This window comes from Cebus imitator, unplaced genomic scaffold (genome assembly GCF_001604975.1).
Source record: "Cebus imitator isolate Cc_AM_T3 unplaced genomic scaffold, Cebus_imitator-1.0 Scaffold50, whole genome shotgun sequence".
NCBI classification, from domain to species: Eukaryota; Metazoa; Chordata; class Mammalia; order Primates; family Cebidae; genus Cebus; species Cebus imitator.
In genome coordinates, this window is record NW_016107365.1 from 3,236,671 (window position 1) to 3,252,840 (window position 16,170).

A 16,170-nucleotide genomic window follows, 5' to 3' on the forward strand; every position below is an offset into this window, starting at 1 on the left:
CACCACCTCACTTCAGCCTGGCGACAGAGCAAGAAATTGTCTCAAAAAAAAAAAAAAAAAAAGAAAAACATTTGAGCCAAAAGAAGGAAACTAGAAAAGAAAATTCGTTCAGTGATTCAAATGGAGATGCATGTCCATGCGTCTTAAAATAACTGGATGATATGAACTGTGTTTTCTCAGGGAAGAACTATATCCCCCTTTCTCCTATCAAGGTTGGCTAAGTGCACTCCCCTAAGCTCTCTGAGAACCTTGCATATAGCTCTATTTTAGCATTTACAATTCTCTTGAAAATGTCCATGTAAACACCATCTAAACTGAAAACTCCCCTAGGATGGGGACCATTCTTACTAATCTTTGCACACAAAACAGTACTTGGTCCTACCAGGTGCTCCATACATGTTTTCTGATCTGAACTTTAACAATTTTTTTCCATAATATTTTCTATTTCTAACATTTGCTGATTAGACCTGGCTTTTCACTCTCAACATTGCTACTAACTAGCTGGAGAATCCTGGACAAATAAATCATACAAGTTTTCTGAAATTCATCTATCATAAAAAGGTGTTGAAATAGGCCTAATATTCTTTCCAGCGCTAAACAACTTCCACGTTACAAATCAGGGTTTACAGATGGAATTACAGGTCTTGGAGAGGAGAACAGCAAATGTGCTTAGCGGGAGGGGGTGGGTGGAAAAAGAACGCTTATCTTGGCACACCAGTCTAGAAAGGAGAAGCAAAGTTGATTGGTAAGCCAAAATTTTGAAGAACAGGAGAGGGAGGCGGGGGTGTGAGGGGTGTGGGGTAAACATGACTTAGAAGAGGTGGTGAGAAAAAGGGGGTAAGGCAATCAACAGCTAGGTTCACCTCGATCTGTCAGAGCCCAGGGATGAAGGGATAGAGAATTTAAGGAGATAAAGTGGGCAATTAATCTAGTTCCCGTGAATGCTAGTAACAGGAGCCCCTCGTTTTTTCCTGATCCTGGAATTATCCTACAAGGAGAGGAAGGTGCTATGAAAATAAATGATGCCTCACAGGCGACAGGTGTTCCAGTGTCCCGAGACAGGAGCCCGCTGGAGGGGAGACTGGTAGGAAAGGAAGTCCGTCCTGTCGCCAATGGCCAACCGTGCTCGAAAAGTCCCAGGAACAAACTCGCTCATCCGCGGCGAGCGGATCTCGGGGACAGGGGTTGGAGGCCGACCCGCTGAGAGTGCAGGGTCTTGTGACCACCGACGACCGCAGAAAACGAGTAGAGTCTTCCCATCTGCTGCCAGCTTCAGTACAGGCCTCCAAGCCTGGGCTTGTTTTGGCCGCGACGTCACTTCCGATTTCTTCTTTCGCCTTCTGGCTAAAAAACGTTCTGCATCGGTGCAGCTGAGACTTTCACGTTTTTTATTCCTTTGTCTGTCTGTCTGTCTCTCTCTCCCTCTCTCTTTTTTGATGCCGTTACACTCCGAGGCCCATGCTGCCGCAGTACTACACAGACAGGGTCATTTGAGTTGACGGTTCTGGGTTACCAGAGCAGAGGAAGCCCCAGTCTCGCCCTCTGGTCACGCCTTCTGCGCCTGATCGCCCTGCCCACCTGATCGCCTTTGCGCCGCCGGGCTGCTTGAGCCTCAGGAGCTCGTCCTCCTACGTCATCTTTACGCGACGTTCGGTTCGGTGTGTGTGTCGCCGGCTTCTCTAGGGTCCATGTGATTTTCACGCCAGTGCTGCTGAACGGTCCAGGAGAGGGAGCTGGCCGGGTCCGATTAATTGTCCTTGAGTCCAAGTGTCTCTTCGGGCCCTTTGGGGCTCAGTGGAGGTAGGTGAAGGCGGCTCCCATTGAGGAAAGCCCAGGCTCACACTTGGCACACTTGGCCTTCCTGTGTTACCTGGCATGCTCTTCTGGGGCTTCCCAGGCTCTGTAGGAGAATGGCTAAATTCTTTAACCGGTTCAAGTTCCCCTCAGTTAAGCTTCGACTTAGAGTCTTCTCGGCGATTACACCCTCTCCTGTCCACCGTTGTTAGTTACCGGAGTAATCAGCAGCAACTCTCCAAGGCAATGGACATATTTCAGTCTGTCTTTGCTTACGAGGTTCCCTTAGGTGCAGTGAACGTAATGGAGTTTTAAAAGATTTGGGAGATAAAATCAGCATATCTTGTTAACTGTTTGGATGTTAGGAGTGAGGAAGACGGACACGTCAAGGCTGAATCTAGATTAATATCTGGTGCCAGTCACCAGCCAAAATGGAGTATATTGGAGTATGCGAGGGCACAGGCCATGTCTTTATTTCATTCACCATTGTATCTCCAATGTCTAGAACAGTGCCCTGCACATTGGCAGGTACTTTAACGAACAGAAGAATGTTCCCCCTTTAATCATTTGTCATTGTATTTCATTAAAGCACCTTTTAAATATATGTTACACTTATCGTGGTGTTACTGATGTAAAGTTTTCAGGTTTTTCGTAATAGATGATGAGTAGCAGCACTGGAATCATTTATCTGATAACATTGAATCTCTTGCAATTGAATCGTTCTGGAAACATGTTTTGGCTTGATTGTATGTTATTTAAAAGTTTTATTATGCCACTTTAATGTTGAATTTAATTTCAGGATTGCTTTATTACAGTTTTCTTTCCTGCTGTTCAAATCTTTTAAAGTAAATTTAATTTTAAGCTTCTGCATTAGAATATTAGCTTTGTTTTTCTTACTTCTTGGCATTTTTAGGCTTTCAGGAAATCAAGTCCGTAACTGTAATTCTTATAGGTTAAATGTCATCTTAAGCTTGGTTTCAGGAAACTTGTATTTGCAGTTTCACCTTAATAGTTCCTGTTGCCAGAAAATGGGCACTCAAAGCCAGCATAATCCTTTTTGGTTTGGCTTCTGGAAGACTGTGCTAGATTTATTCCCAAGTGTTGTAAAATGGTTGGCTAGATGTGAGAACCTTTGTGTACAGCTAAATGGATGGTGCGATATGATAACCCTTACTGTAATTATTCCTGCTTCCTATAGATTGCTTTTCCTGGGTTAGAATTAAGTGGTTTATTGGTCTCTAATCTATAAACTTCCACACAGACTTTTGAAAGAAAGCAGAGTGAAAATCAACTATATGTACAAATTTATAAATAATATGTATATAAAATATTTTCTTTTTCAGACTTAAGGCAGTCATTGTAATTATTTCTAATATCAATTCTAAAATATTGACCCTTGGACAACAGTGCAATTTTTAAAAAATATTTCTTTAATTTTTTTTTTCAATCGACTTTCTCAGGTTGAATCATGATCTTTAATTTTTTTTACTATTTTCTTGCTTCAGTGAAGGAAGACAACAGTCAATTATATGGAATTATGGCTGGGTATAAGCCTGTAGCTATTCAGACATATCCTCTGCTTGGTGAAAAAATTACCCAAGATACACTGTATTGGAACAACTATAAGGTGAGTATGGGAGATAATGAGGGAGGAGGGATTTGTGTTTATGCCAATTTCTCTAGCATATGTTATATTCTGCATGCTCTAACAGAATTATTAACTAAAAACAATCTATTCACAGCTTTTAGTTTGGGCAGATAGTTTGATATCTATTTTTTCTTGGAATTTTATAAAAAAGTCCGTATTGCTTAATCAGATTAACCATACAAATATCTAGCACAGAATAGATGATCAGTCAATGCCTAATGAATTAAATTTTAAAATTTGAATTTCATGTGTGTAAAGATGTTTATTGAAGTATTGCTTTTAATAGTAGAAATCTGGAAAATTTCTACTATTTTTGTTTCTACATAAATACTTATGTTTATTAGTAGTGGACATAATTTACTATATAATGTGGCCTTATAATGGATGGTAAGTTTATTGCTCCTCTGAAAAGTTAGCTAATATGTGTTACTAAGTGAAAAGAAGCAAGATGTGGAACAGTCTGCATAGTAGGATTATCTTTGTGTCATTTTAAAAGTATGTGGTTATTGTATGCTGGTATAGACATAGTAACTTTTTTTTTTTCTGGTGGAAATCACAGTAAACTCAATAGCTGAAGAGATAGAGTAGGGTGTGGCTTTCTAACCATATGTTTATTTCAGTGGCCACAAGGATAGTCTGGGTGATGATATGGACCTTTTTTGCTTTCTTTGTAATTTTATGTTAAATACAACCTAATAAATGTTACTAAGAACAAAAAGAAATGATCTGTAAGAAATTATGTAATGCTTAAATAGATCTTACCAGTGGTAACTCTGTTAACACTCTACTATTTTTTATTAAGACCCCTGTTCAGATTAAGGAATTTGGTGCAGTTTCAAAAGTAGACTTTTCTTCTCAGCCTCCGTATAATTATGCTGTCACAGCTTCCTCAAGAGTAAGTATCGTATTTCTTTATTTTTCTTTTGTATAGTTTATTACTGATCTTGAGCATCTGGTGAAATACTGTATTTCATCTTGTAGATTCACATTTATGGCCGATACTCCCAAGAACCTATAAAAACCTTTTCTCGATTTAAAGACACAGCGTACTGTGCTACTTTTCGACAAGATGGTAGATTGCTTGTGGCTGGCAGTGAAGACGGTGGAGTTCAACTTTTTGATATAAGTGGAAGAGCTCCCCTCAGGCAGTTTGAAGGCCATACAAAGTAAGAGACAGTTGGTTTTGATGTGTTCTGGTTTTGTTTTATTTTGTTGTAAGCTCTGTTTTTTTCTCTCTTTGATGAAAAACATAGAGAGCAGTTTTATGTAGATTATTTGCCTGTGTGTACTGTATTTCCTGATTGTTCCAAGAGCACCTAACTTGGGTTCTGTGGTCCAGTTTCATAGGGCTCATGTATTCCCTAGAATTGTATGTGATATTGTAGGAAATATATGTTTATCTAGGTAGTTGTTCTGTAGCTTTTGGTTAACTTTAGCAATATCTGTGGCACAGCTGAGGTTATGAATTACTCATCTAAAGACAACCTTACAGCTAGTAATGAGAGCTCTATAGGCCTGTACTGTCTTAGAGCATCTTATGTTGAAGTCAAGTTGGAAGGTAGATTTTCTTTTCTTCTTGGATTTGTACTGTTTTGCCACTTGATAAATTAAGTGGCCATCACAATTTTATATTATAACTTTGTTTTCAGGATTACCAGTATCATTGCTGAAATTTGTTAAAATATAACAGAAATTTATGTAACATTCTATTTAGTGGCAAATCTTTTTTGAGTTTTTTAAAGAACTTTTTGAAATGTTAAAAGTTAAAGGGCCTTTGCTCTCGTATTTAGCAGCTAAGTGGAATTGTTAACATATTAGAATATATAATTTTAAGGCTATTCTTTAATATTCTTTTTAATTTCATAATGTAGGAGTATTTACATTTCTTAATTGACCTGGGGTCAAACACTTTAACGTTTTCTCTTTCTCTCATGATTTCCCTCTGTGAAGACTTCCTGAAATTGACCTGCTTTTTTCTTAATCTCAGAAATAGGAGCATTTTATGTTAGAAGGTACCAGAAAAATAATTTTCTTGTTTTTTCATATACTGATCTTCGATCTTTCAGAGCAGTTCATACAGTAGATTTTACAGCTGACAAATATCACGTGGTCTCTGGGGCTGATGATTATACAGTTAAATTATGGGATATTCCAAACGCCAAAGAAATTTTGACATTTAAAGAACATTCTGATTATGTGAGATGTGGATGTGCTAGCAAACTTAATCCGGATCTCTTTATAACAGGTTGGTGAACTCTATTCCCTCGTGAAGCAAATAATCTCATGGGGATGTATTTTAATCTTGCTATGGGGTTCTTTTGGGATGGAGGGGCTTAAAATTTCTTTTATAAAGGAATATGTTTCTGATGAATTCACCAGTTTTTAAATACATTTTTACGTAGTATGTTTGTATTTATTTTGAGACAGGTTCTCGCTCTGTTGCCCAGGCTGGAGTGCAGTGATGTGATGATCACTGCTCAGTGCATCTGCTACCTCCTGTGCCCAAGTCGTCATTTCACCAGAGCCTCCCAAGTAGCTGGGACTATAGATGCCCACTATATCCATCTACTTTTTGTATTTTTTGTAGAGACAGGGTTTTGCCACGTTGCCCAGGCTGGTTTCAAACTCCTGGGCTCAAGCAATCTGTCTGCCTCAGTTTCCTCCCAAAGGGCTGGGATTGCAAGTGTGAGCCACCGTACCTGGCTTCCCATTGCTTTTTATTTTCTTATTCTTCTTTTGGTGATTGTTCATGTCTTCCAAATGTGTTGGAAAAATCAGGGTGTCTTGAAAACATATAGACTCTCAGAACTGTAATGGGGAATACACTGCTTCAAGCAGTCAAGAAACAGACAGTGCAGTTTAGCCTCTGTGGGTGCCTTTACAGAAATTTCCAGATGATTCAGTAGTGACAGTAGTCCAAAGAAAGGAATATTTTAGGATCAGAGCAAGTTAGATTGTATAGTATTGTGTAGTGCTTCTTCAGATACAATCAGTGGTAGAGGGCTTGGAGGTCCTGTGTCTTCATGAATATACATATATGTCTTTTTAAAGCTCCATCTAAGATTTTTTGTCCTTTTAAAATTTATATCTGGATACATATGGTTTTTGTTGTTTTAAACAGTGAAACTAACAATATAAACATTGACATTTTAGGATCATATGATCATACTGTGAAGATGTTTGATGCACGAACGAATAAGAGTGTTCTCTCTGTTGAACATGGGCAGCCAGTGGAGAGTGTCCTGCTTTTCCCCTCTGGAGGTCTTCTGGTGTCAGCAGGTACTTCTTAAAAATAGCTTTCACCAGTATTGTTGGTTTGGAATCATATTTGTTTAAAATCAGTTGCTTTTTGTAATTTATCAGTGTGCATTTGATTTGCATATCAGTTTTTGCTCAAACAGTTAATCAATAGGACAGGCAAGCAGTTGTCATTTATTGTGTACCTAATGTGAGCCAGGCACTGTGCTGTTATATACATATTAACTCTAGTGCACTGGATGATGCTACAAGGTAGTTAGCTTTTTCCCTATTTTACCACTAACAAAATAAAAGTTTTAACTAATTTTTCAGTGGCAAAGTGGTAACTGGCAGATCTGAAATCACAGAACTTGAGAGCCTACGTTATGTATTTAGCCCTATGCCATCTTATTTAACCCCAGAAATCTAGCTTATACTCCTTTTACTCCTACCTGAGAGATCTGCAGCAGCTTTTGAAAATCAGTTATTTGAGATCTAGAAGGCTTGTCTCTTTTTCTGTGACTCTCTAGATTGAAATGTTCTTAACCAGCAAACAGCAGCTAGTACTAGAGAAAGGAGATAATGTGGCCTCAAAAGGGGCCTTAGTACATTTTTTCACAAGTTGGGACTGAGGTGTTTTGCACATACTGCATTTTCATAATTACAATGGAAGAAGTAAATTGGCTTTTTTCATTTGTAAATAAAGTAAAAATATGTTGACTTTAGAAGAATGTATAGGTAGAATGTGCAGCTGACAACATATATTGCTGTGTATGCATCCTTTTTTTCTCTTAATTCTAAAATCTGGCTAGAAATTACTCTGTTTTATATTCTTTTCCCTGGTACCTATCTGATTTAAAAATAAGTTGATGCTGGGTGTGGTGGCTCACACCTGTAATCTTAGCACTTTGGGAGGCTGAGACAGACAGAAAGCTTGAGCCCAGGAATTTGAGATCAGCCTGGGCAACACAGTGAGACTCCATCACTAATTAAAAAAAAAAAGTTAATAAATGTCAGATATGTCTATTTTTCTTGCTGTTATTCTGACAAATGGAAAACATATCAAATTGAACAGGGAGAATAGAAAGCTTTATGCTAATCTCCACTGTGTCACTAGCTAATTGTGACCTCGGGCAATTTCTTAAGGTTTCTAGACCTTGAAAATGAGAGGGTTGGACTAGAGCAGTGGTTTCAGCTGTGATCCCTCTTGTGAGGTGCCACTTACTAGTGGAGGGGTGGGGACTGTGAGTTGGGTTCCAAATCCTGTTCCCCAGTCAAGATTTCAGTCTCCTCTCCCACCCCTTTTTCTGTTTTCCATGTTAGACTTTTGCGTGATGTTTTGCTGCAAATCTGCATTATTCACTTCCACTGCTATATAGAATTTCGTTTTTTTTTTTTTTTTTACAGAGTTTCGCTCTTGTTACCCAGGCTGGAGTGCAATGGCACGATCTCGGCTCACCGCAACCTCCGCCTCCTGGGTTCAGGCAATTCTCCTGCCTCAGCCTCCTGAGTAGCTGGGATCACAGGCACGCACCACCATGCCCAGCTAATGTTTTGTATTTTCAGTAGAGACGGGGTTTCACCATGTTGACCAGGATGGTCTCGATCTCTCGACCTCGTGATCCACCCACCTCGGCCTCCCGAAGTGCTGGGATTACAGGCTTGAGCCACCACGCCCGGCCCAGAATTTCTTATAAAAAATAATTTTATTATAATTTTCTTAAAATGAACTCTTTCAGTTATGCATTTATTTTGCTGGAATTTCTGCATGCTTCACAAATATTAAATTATTAAACTGTCATAACAGTTCTGTGGGGTAGGAACTATTATTACCAATTACCCAGAAGTGTTGGAGCCTGGACTCTGGACGCCCTCACTCAGCTTCCATGCCTTGTGGAGTGTCAGTGAAGAATGCTTTTCAGATCTTTTAAATTTTGAATCTGTGGGCAGAATATCCAACTAATGATTATTTCTTTTTGTAGGAGGTCGTTACGTTAAGGTCTGGGACATGTTAAAAGGAGGACAATTGCTGGTATCTCTGAAAAATCATCACAAAACTGTGACATGTTTATGTCTAAGCAGCTCTGGACAGAGGTTGCTCTCTGGCTCACTGGATAGGTTGGCATTTTAATTTTTTTGTATATTAGTGTACAGGTGTTTACTGCTTGAGGAAATGAGTTATTTCAGCAATATTTGTGATAAGTATTGTGATAATGATTTCCAGGAGAAGAAAACCTGTTGAGTTGAAAATAGTTTTGACCTCTAATTTACATATAGCTACTTATTTTCTCCTTTGATATAATTTGTTCTAACTTATATACCTAAACAACATTATTGAACCATTTGAATAAGCTTTCAAATAATGTTATTCTAGAAACCATCTTATAAAACCATTATTCATATATTTTGAGGTTTTCTTTTTTTTTTTTTTTTTTTGAGACAGAGTCTTGTTCTGTCACCAAGGCTGGTGTGCAGCAGCACAATCTGGGCTTACTGCAACCTTCACCTCCCAGGTTCAAGTGATTCTCGTGACTCAGCCTCCTGAGTAGCTGGGATTACAGGTGTGCAGCATACCTGGCTAATTTTTGTATTTTTAGTAGAGATGGGGTTTTGCTATATTGCCCAGACTGGTCTCGGATTTCTGGCCTCGTGTGATCTGCTCACCTCCTTCTCCCAAAGTGCTGGGATTACAGGCATGAGCCACTGTGCCTGACCTAAAAAATTTTTTAAAAATTAGATAAATTATTATTATTATTTTTTTGAGACAGAGCCTTCCTCTGTTGCCCAGGCTGGAATGCAGTGGTGAGTTTTTAGCTCATTGCAACCTTTGCCTCCTGGGTTCAAGGGATTTTCCTGCCTCAGCTTCCTGAGTGGCTGGGATTACAGACATGTACCACCATGCCTGGCTGATTTTTGTATTTTTAGTAGAGATGGGATTTCGCCATGTTGGTCACGCTGGTCGAACTCCTGACCTCAGGTGATCCACCCACCTTGGCTTCCCAAAGTGCTGGGATTACAGGTGTAAGCCACTGTGCCCAGCCTAAAATTTAGATAGCACATTTAATTTAGCCTAGTATCTAGTGTAAAAATAAAATATATATTATATATAAAATATAATTTCAACATGTATGTCAAAATTATTAAGATACTAGAAATAAATTAAGCATCTAAGCATGTGCACTATGATAAAATAATCATATTTTAGGTTGGGTGCAGTGGCTTACACCTGTAATCCCAGTGCTTTGGGAGGCTCAGGTGGGAGGATCACTTGAGGCCAGAAGTTTGAGACCAGCCTGGATAATATAGTGAGACCTCCTCATCTCTACAGAAAATTTAAAAAATTAGCTAGGCACAGTGGTACACACCTTTAATCATAGCTACTAGGGAGGCTGAGGCAGGAGAGGCACTTGAGCACAGGAGTTTGAGGTTGCAGTGAGCTGTGATAGTACCACCGTACTCTAACCTGGGTGACAGAGTGATACCCTGTCTCTTAAAAAAAAAAAAAAAAGATAATATTTTATAAAAATTACTGTCTCAGTTTTTAAATTAAAATTAAATTAAATAAACAATTTAGTTTCTCATTTTCACTAGCCATATTTTAAGTGGTCAGTAGCCACATGTGGCTAGAAATATGGCACAGTTCTAGAATTTACATGATCTATTATTATTATTATTTTGAGACAGGGTTTTCGCCCTGTTGTCCAGGCTGGAGGACAGTGGCATGATCTTGGCTGACTGCAACCTCTGCCTCCTGGCTTCAAGCGATCCTTTCACCTCAGCCTCCTGAGTATCTGGGACCACAGGCACGTGCCACCACACCTGGCTCATGTTTGTGTTTTTGTAGGTACGGGATTTCGTCATGTTGCTCAAACTCCTGAGCTTAAGAGACCCATCCCCCTCGGCCTTCCGAAGTGCTGGGATTATAGGTGTGAGCCACTGTGCCTGGCTTACATTATCTATTCTTGATTATTTTATTTCCATATTTTCATTTTTTTTCTGCTATTATGAAAAACTTTGGTTTTTAGCATATTTGTTAAAAAGTATACAGTCATCCTGTGGTGACTGAGGGGAATTGGTTGTGAATGCCCAAGTACCTTATTTAAAATGGCATAATATTTGGATATAACCTACACATATCCACTGTATACTTTAAATTGTCTCTAGCTTATTTGTAATACCTAATACAATGCAAATGCTATGTAAATAGTTGTTATACTGTATTTTAAAATTCTGTATTTATTTATTTATTTATGGATATTTTCAATCTATGGTTGATTGAACCTGCAGATGTGGAATCTGCCATAAGGAGGATTGACTGTACATATTTTAAAAGCTAGAAAATATTTTTAATACAAAGGAATTTTTTGTGTAAATAAATATTACATGGCAGGTTCTCTGAAATCATGTTACTAGGCAATTTGGGACTTGATTGTTAGGTATGTTCCTAAAAGCTAAGTGTAAATTGGCTCTATTTGTAGTGGTTTCAACCAAGAGTGATTTTCGTTCCTCAAGGAATGTTTGACAATATCTTGAGAAATTTTTGTTTTTTATCACAACTTAAGGTCATGGTGCTTGCCATATAGGGGATAGAGGCCAGGAAGGCTGCGAAACATCCTACAATGCACAGAACAGTGCCTACAAAAAAGAATTCTATGCCCCAAAATGATAGTCATTCTGAGGTTGAGAAACCCTGGTATTTGGCTTCATGTGTACTTTCTTTCTTTCTTTTTTTTTTTTTTTTTGAGAGGTAATCTCGCTCTGTTGCCCAGGCTGGAGTGCAGTAGTGCGATCTTGGCTCACTGCAACCTCCATCTCTCGGGTTCAAGCAATTCTCTGTCTCAGCCTCCCAAGTTGCTGGTGCAGGTGCCTGCCACCATCCCAGCTGATTTTTTTGTATTTTTAGTAGAGATGGGGTTTCACCATCTTGGCCAGGCTGGTCTTGAACTCCTGACCTCGTGATCCACCTGCCTTGGCCTCCCAAAGTGCTGGGATTACAGGTATGAGTCACTGTGCCTAGCCTTTTCTTTTTTTTAAAAAAATTATTTTTTATTTTTGTAGAGATGGGATTTCATTATGTTGCCCAGGCTGGTCTTGAATTCTTGGGCTCAAGTGATCTGCCGACTATGGCCTGCCAGAGTGCTGAGATTACAGGTGTGAGCCATTACTCTTGGCTTTGTGATATACTTTCATTGATACTTTGTCCTTTTTCTTTTTTCTTTTTTTTTTTTTTTGTGACAGCGTTTTGCCCTTGTTGCCCAGGCTGGAGTGCAATGGTGTGATCTCGGCTCACTGCAACCTCCGCCTCCTGGGTTCAAGCAATTTTCTTGCGTAGCTGGGATTACAGGCATGTGCCACCACATCTGGCTAATTTTGTATTTTTAGTAGAGATAGGGTTTCTCCATGTTTGTCAGGCTGGTCTTAAACTCCTGACCTCAGGTGATCTGCCCGCCTTGGCCTCCCAAAGTGCTGGGATTGTAGGTGGGAGCCACCACACCCAGCTGATACTTTTTCTTTACTTCTAAGTTTGATCTTCAGATGACAATGGCTGATGGTCTATCCTGGGTTTTGTTTTTTTTTTTTCCTTTTTTAAAAAATTTTTGAGACAGTGTTGCTCTGTTGCCCAGGTTGGAGGGCAGTGGCAGGATTTCAGCTCATTGCAACCAGGTTCAAGCAATTCTTATGCCTCAGCTTCCTCAGTAGCTGGGATTACAGGCATGTGCCACCATACCTGGCTGGTTTTTGTTATTTTTGGTAGAGATGGGGGTTACATCATGTTAGCCAGGCTGGTCTCAAACTCCTGGCCTCAAGTGATCTGCCCACCTTGGCCTCCCAAAGTGCTGGGATTACAGGCCTGAGCCACTACACCCAGCACTTCTATCTCTAAGTGGCTAGTGAAAGTCTTCATACAGATGTTATAGTTAGGGCTGGTATACAGCTCATTTTTTAAGGGATTCAGTGATAAATTAGTTTGTAATTAACATTACTGATTTTCGTTTTTCTTCACTGTTGTGTAGATTTTAAAGTTCATATTTTAAATTTTCAAAAAATAGAAATTTGCATTTTATATTCATTTTCAAGGTGATTTTTGACAAAGCTTTTCTTTTTTATTAGGAAGGTAAAAGTATACAGCACAACTTCCTACAAAGTAGTCCACAGTTTTGATTATGCAGCTTCAATTTTGAGTCTTGCCCTTGCAGTAAGTACCTTTACCTATGTTTAAGTCTGTCACTAACCTTGCCTGTTAAATGAGACTAAAATGGAATTTTGGGCTTTATTTTTGGATTTGAGTAATTCTTCTTGCCATGTTAGATATTTGAGTTAGACAAATTGCTGGAATATATGACTTGTTCTAATGACTGAGCATGAAGTTAGATATAGGTCTCACCGGGTAACTTCAAACCAAGGACAGTGCTCTAGGCATTGTTAACACCAAATGCAGGACCTGGGAAGCTAATAAATCTCTCTTCAACTAATTTAACTCAAGAGTATTACAGTACACTAGAAAGGCAGATTAACTCTCTGAGCAGAAAAAAAGATGGGGGGAAAAGGGGACAACAAAATGAAATATCTCCTTTTCTTTATTACTGCTGTTTCTGAAATGTGTGCTGTCAAGTTTTATGAGAAGCCACATCTGGGCAGGAAGTTATTTTGACTATATTATATAGAAATCTGATTTGGGAGAGGAAAAGCTTATTAAAAAATATTTTTGGGGGGCAAGATTGTAAAAGTCATGCTACTGTATAATCCTTGATGCTGTTAACTATGTACAATTCTTCTTATTATTTTTTTGAGATGGGGTCTTGCTCTATTGCCCAGGCTGGAGTGCAGTGGCATGATCTTGGCTCACTGCAACCTCTGCCTCTTGGGTTCAAGTGATTCTCCTGCGTCAGCCTCCTGGGTAGCCAGAATCACAGACGTGTGCCATCATGCCCGGTTAATTTTTGTATTTTTAGTAAAGATGGAGTTTCACCATGTTTGTCAGGCTGGTCTCAAACTCCTGACCTCATGATCCGTTCACCTCAGCCTCCCAAAGTGCTGGGATTACAGACATGAGCCACTGTGCCCGACCAACTATGTATTATTACACAAACTTTGCCAGTGATATTTTACATGTGTAAGTTCTGTCAATATACTTGTATCCTAAGGAAAAAATGATGTTGCTTTAATGTCTTGCACCAATCATTGTTAGGCAGACTATGTGTATCTGAATGGAACTTGGTGAATATATGGACAAGCAGCAAACACAATATAAATGTGTTTTGAAGTAAAAGTACTATAAATTATGAGTTAAGACTAGACTAACTTATTTTTCTAATTGCTATTAGCATGAAGATGAGACAATAGTTGTAGGAATGACCAATGGCATACTGAGTGTTAAACATCGGAAATCTGAAGCAAAGAAGGAATCGCTGCCCAGAAGAAGAAGGCCTGCATATCGAACGTTTATTAAAGGAAAAAATTACACGAAGCAACGGGTATTTGTGCAGTTCTCATATTTGTTTAAAACGTGAAATATGTTAGAGTAGCATCCCTGCACGTTACTGGAAAGCATAGTTCCTGTGGCATTTAACTTTATTTTGCTTTTCTCTGCATCAGAATTATTTCTAGATTGCTAGATTGGGGACATTATTGAAGAGTAATGGGAAACAAGGACTACTTTAATACTCTGCATCATAGCATAATGTTATAATGCTTTACTGGATTCAAAATAACGTCTTCCACATACTACCTGATTTGATCTAAACCCCAAGAAGTAGTAGAGCCAGTCATGTCCCCATTTGTCACCTGAGAAGATTGAGATGCAAAGAATTTCTGATTAATTAAAGATTTCATTACTGGTATCCAGAGTTGTTGAGACTAGATCTCATTATCTCTGATTCTTGTTTTATTTCTCTTTCTACTGAATCCCACTGCCTGCCATATAAAGAGAATTGAAATGAGTAATTTTTACCTAGAATTAAGGCAACAGTACATATTGTAAGTTAAAATTATAAGAGAGTAAGAACATGTTGATGTAGCAAATTACTCCACTTTTTTTTCTTTCTTGACTCTGATTAGCAGGATTCATTTTTATTTAATCTACATTGTGGGCATATGAATATTATTTGTGACGTAGTTCAGAGATGCCACTTCATTATGAAAAAGTTTGTATTAACTATATCTTTATACAGATACTGATTTTTCTTCTCTGTAAATTTACTTTTCATTGCAGGATGACATTTTGATTAACAGGCCAACAAAGAAACACCTAGAATTGTACGACAGGGATCTGAAACATTTTCGAATCTCTAAGGCACTTGACAGAGTTCTTGAGGTGAGTGAGCATTTTTTGTTTTTGTTTTGGACAGAGTCTTGTTCTGTGTCCAGGCTAGAGTGCAGTGGCGCCATCTCGGCTCATGGCGACCTCCGCCTCCTGGTTTCAAGTGATTCTATGCCTCAGCCTTCCGAGTACCTGGGATTACAGGCATGCGCCACCACTCCCAGCTAATTTTTGTGTTTTTAGTAGAGACAAAGTTTCACTATGTTGGCCAGGATGGTCTTGATTTCCTGACTTTGTGATCCACCTGCCTCGGCCTCTCAAAGTACTGAGGTTAGAGGTGTGAGCCACCATGCCCGGCCGAGTGAGTGTTTTAAAAAATTGTTATTATTTACCCTGCATTATTACCATGACTTGGAACTGTGAAGATAAACATCTATTCAAACTTGATAATTTAGTGCAAGACCATGATATTTATTTTGTGCTGTTTTGTCTGCTCATTTTGACTGTGAAAATTTTTCTAGCCTACTTGTGCAATAAAGACACCTGAGATTACAGTGTCCATCATAAAGGAGTTAAATCGAAGAGGAGTCCTTGCAAATGCCCTTGCAGGTCGAGATGAAAAGGAAATCAGTCGTGTTCTTAATTTTTTGATAAGGTATGTTTTATGCCTGTGAAACACTTTTATTTTGCATCTGAAATCCTTTATCACCAAATGAAAGACATATTTAGTTTGATCCTTGTAGAGAACTGAAGAAACAAATCTAAGGATTTTTTTTTTTTAGGTTTACAGGTTTTACTAAATTGAATTTTTACTTCGTAGGAATCTTTCTCAGCCAAGATTTGCCCCTGTTTTAATCAATGCTGCTGAAATAATTATTGGTAAGTAGTTGTTAAAACTTGAAAATCCTAACATGCTTGCAAAAGTAGAGATGTCAAAGAATCAGATTGGGAAATCAAGTAGATCAAAATGTCTCGCTTTTGTTAATTCTCAATATGGATTTTCATGGAGAAAACAACAAGTCAGTGCAGTTTAAAATGTAAAATGTTTATAGTGGCATGACTTTGAATTGATGGGACTAGGGTTATTACAAAAAAAAAATTCGTTTTCATAGACATCTGTAATGACCATGACATTTTTCAAATGGGAAAATGAAAATAAGTCAGAACTTCCACCCTATGTTTTCTATAATTATTGTTTTTTTTTTTTTTTTTGAGACGGAGTTTCGCTCTT

The 16,170-nt window shown here is 38.6% G+C and overlaps 2 protein-coding genes across 3 annotated transcripts in view; one reads left to right on the top strand and one right to left on the bottom strand.

Moving 5' to 3' along the window:
- ANKRA2 (ankyrin repeat family A member 2) overlaps positions 1–1,615 on the bottom strand; it is a 13,879-nt gene extending 12,264 nt beyond the window's left edge. Inside the window, exon 1 of the mRNA XM_037738200.1 lies at positions 1,032–1,615. The gene's annotated coding sequence lies outside the window, so the exon portion shown is untranslated. The remainder of the gene's footprint in view (positions 1–1,031) is intronic.
- A 29-nt stretch (positions 1,616–1,644) lies between these two features.
- Positions 1,645–16,170, top strand: part of UTP15 (UTP15 small subunit processome component) — an 18,082-nt gene continuing 3,556 nt past the window's right edge. The window contains exons 1-12 of one of the 2 annotated variants that reach the window (XM_037738167.1): positions 1,645–1,801; positions 3,307–3,421; positions 4,245–4,337; positions 4,424–4,608; positions 5,509–5,687; positions 6,596–6,721; positions 8,662–8,797; positions 12,791–12,875; positions 14,005–14,154; positions 14,892–14,993; positions 15,461–15,594; positions 15,760–15,818. In XM_037738167.1, the coding sequence (XP_037594095.1) occupies positions 3,332–3,421; positions 4,245–4,337; positions 4,424–4,608; positions 5,509–5,687; positions 6,596–6,721; positions 8,662–8,797; positions 12,791–12,875; positions 14,005–14,154; positions 14,892–14,993; positions 15,461–15,594; positions 15,760–15,818 (1,339 nt within the window). In that variant the 5' untranslated portion in view covers positions 1,645–1,801; positions 3,307–3,331. Of the gene's footprint in view, positions 1,802–3,299; positions 3,422–4,244; positions 4,338–4,423; positions 4,609–5,508; positions 5,688–6,595; positions 6,722–8,661; positions 8,798–12,790; positions 12,876–14,004; positions 14,155–14,891; positions 14,994–15,460; positions 15,595–15,759; positions 15,819–16,170 lie in introns of both variants that reach the window. The other variant, XM_017527636.2, reaches the window with a different exon arrangement.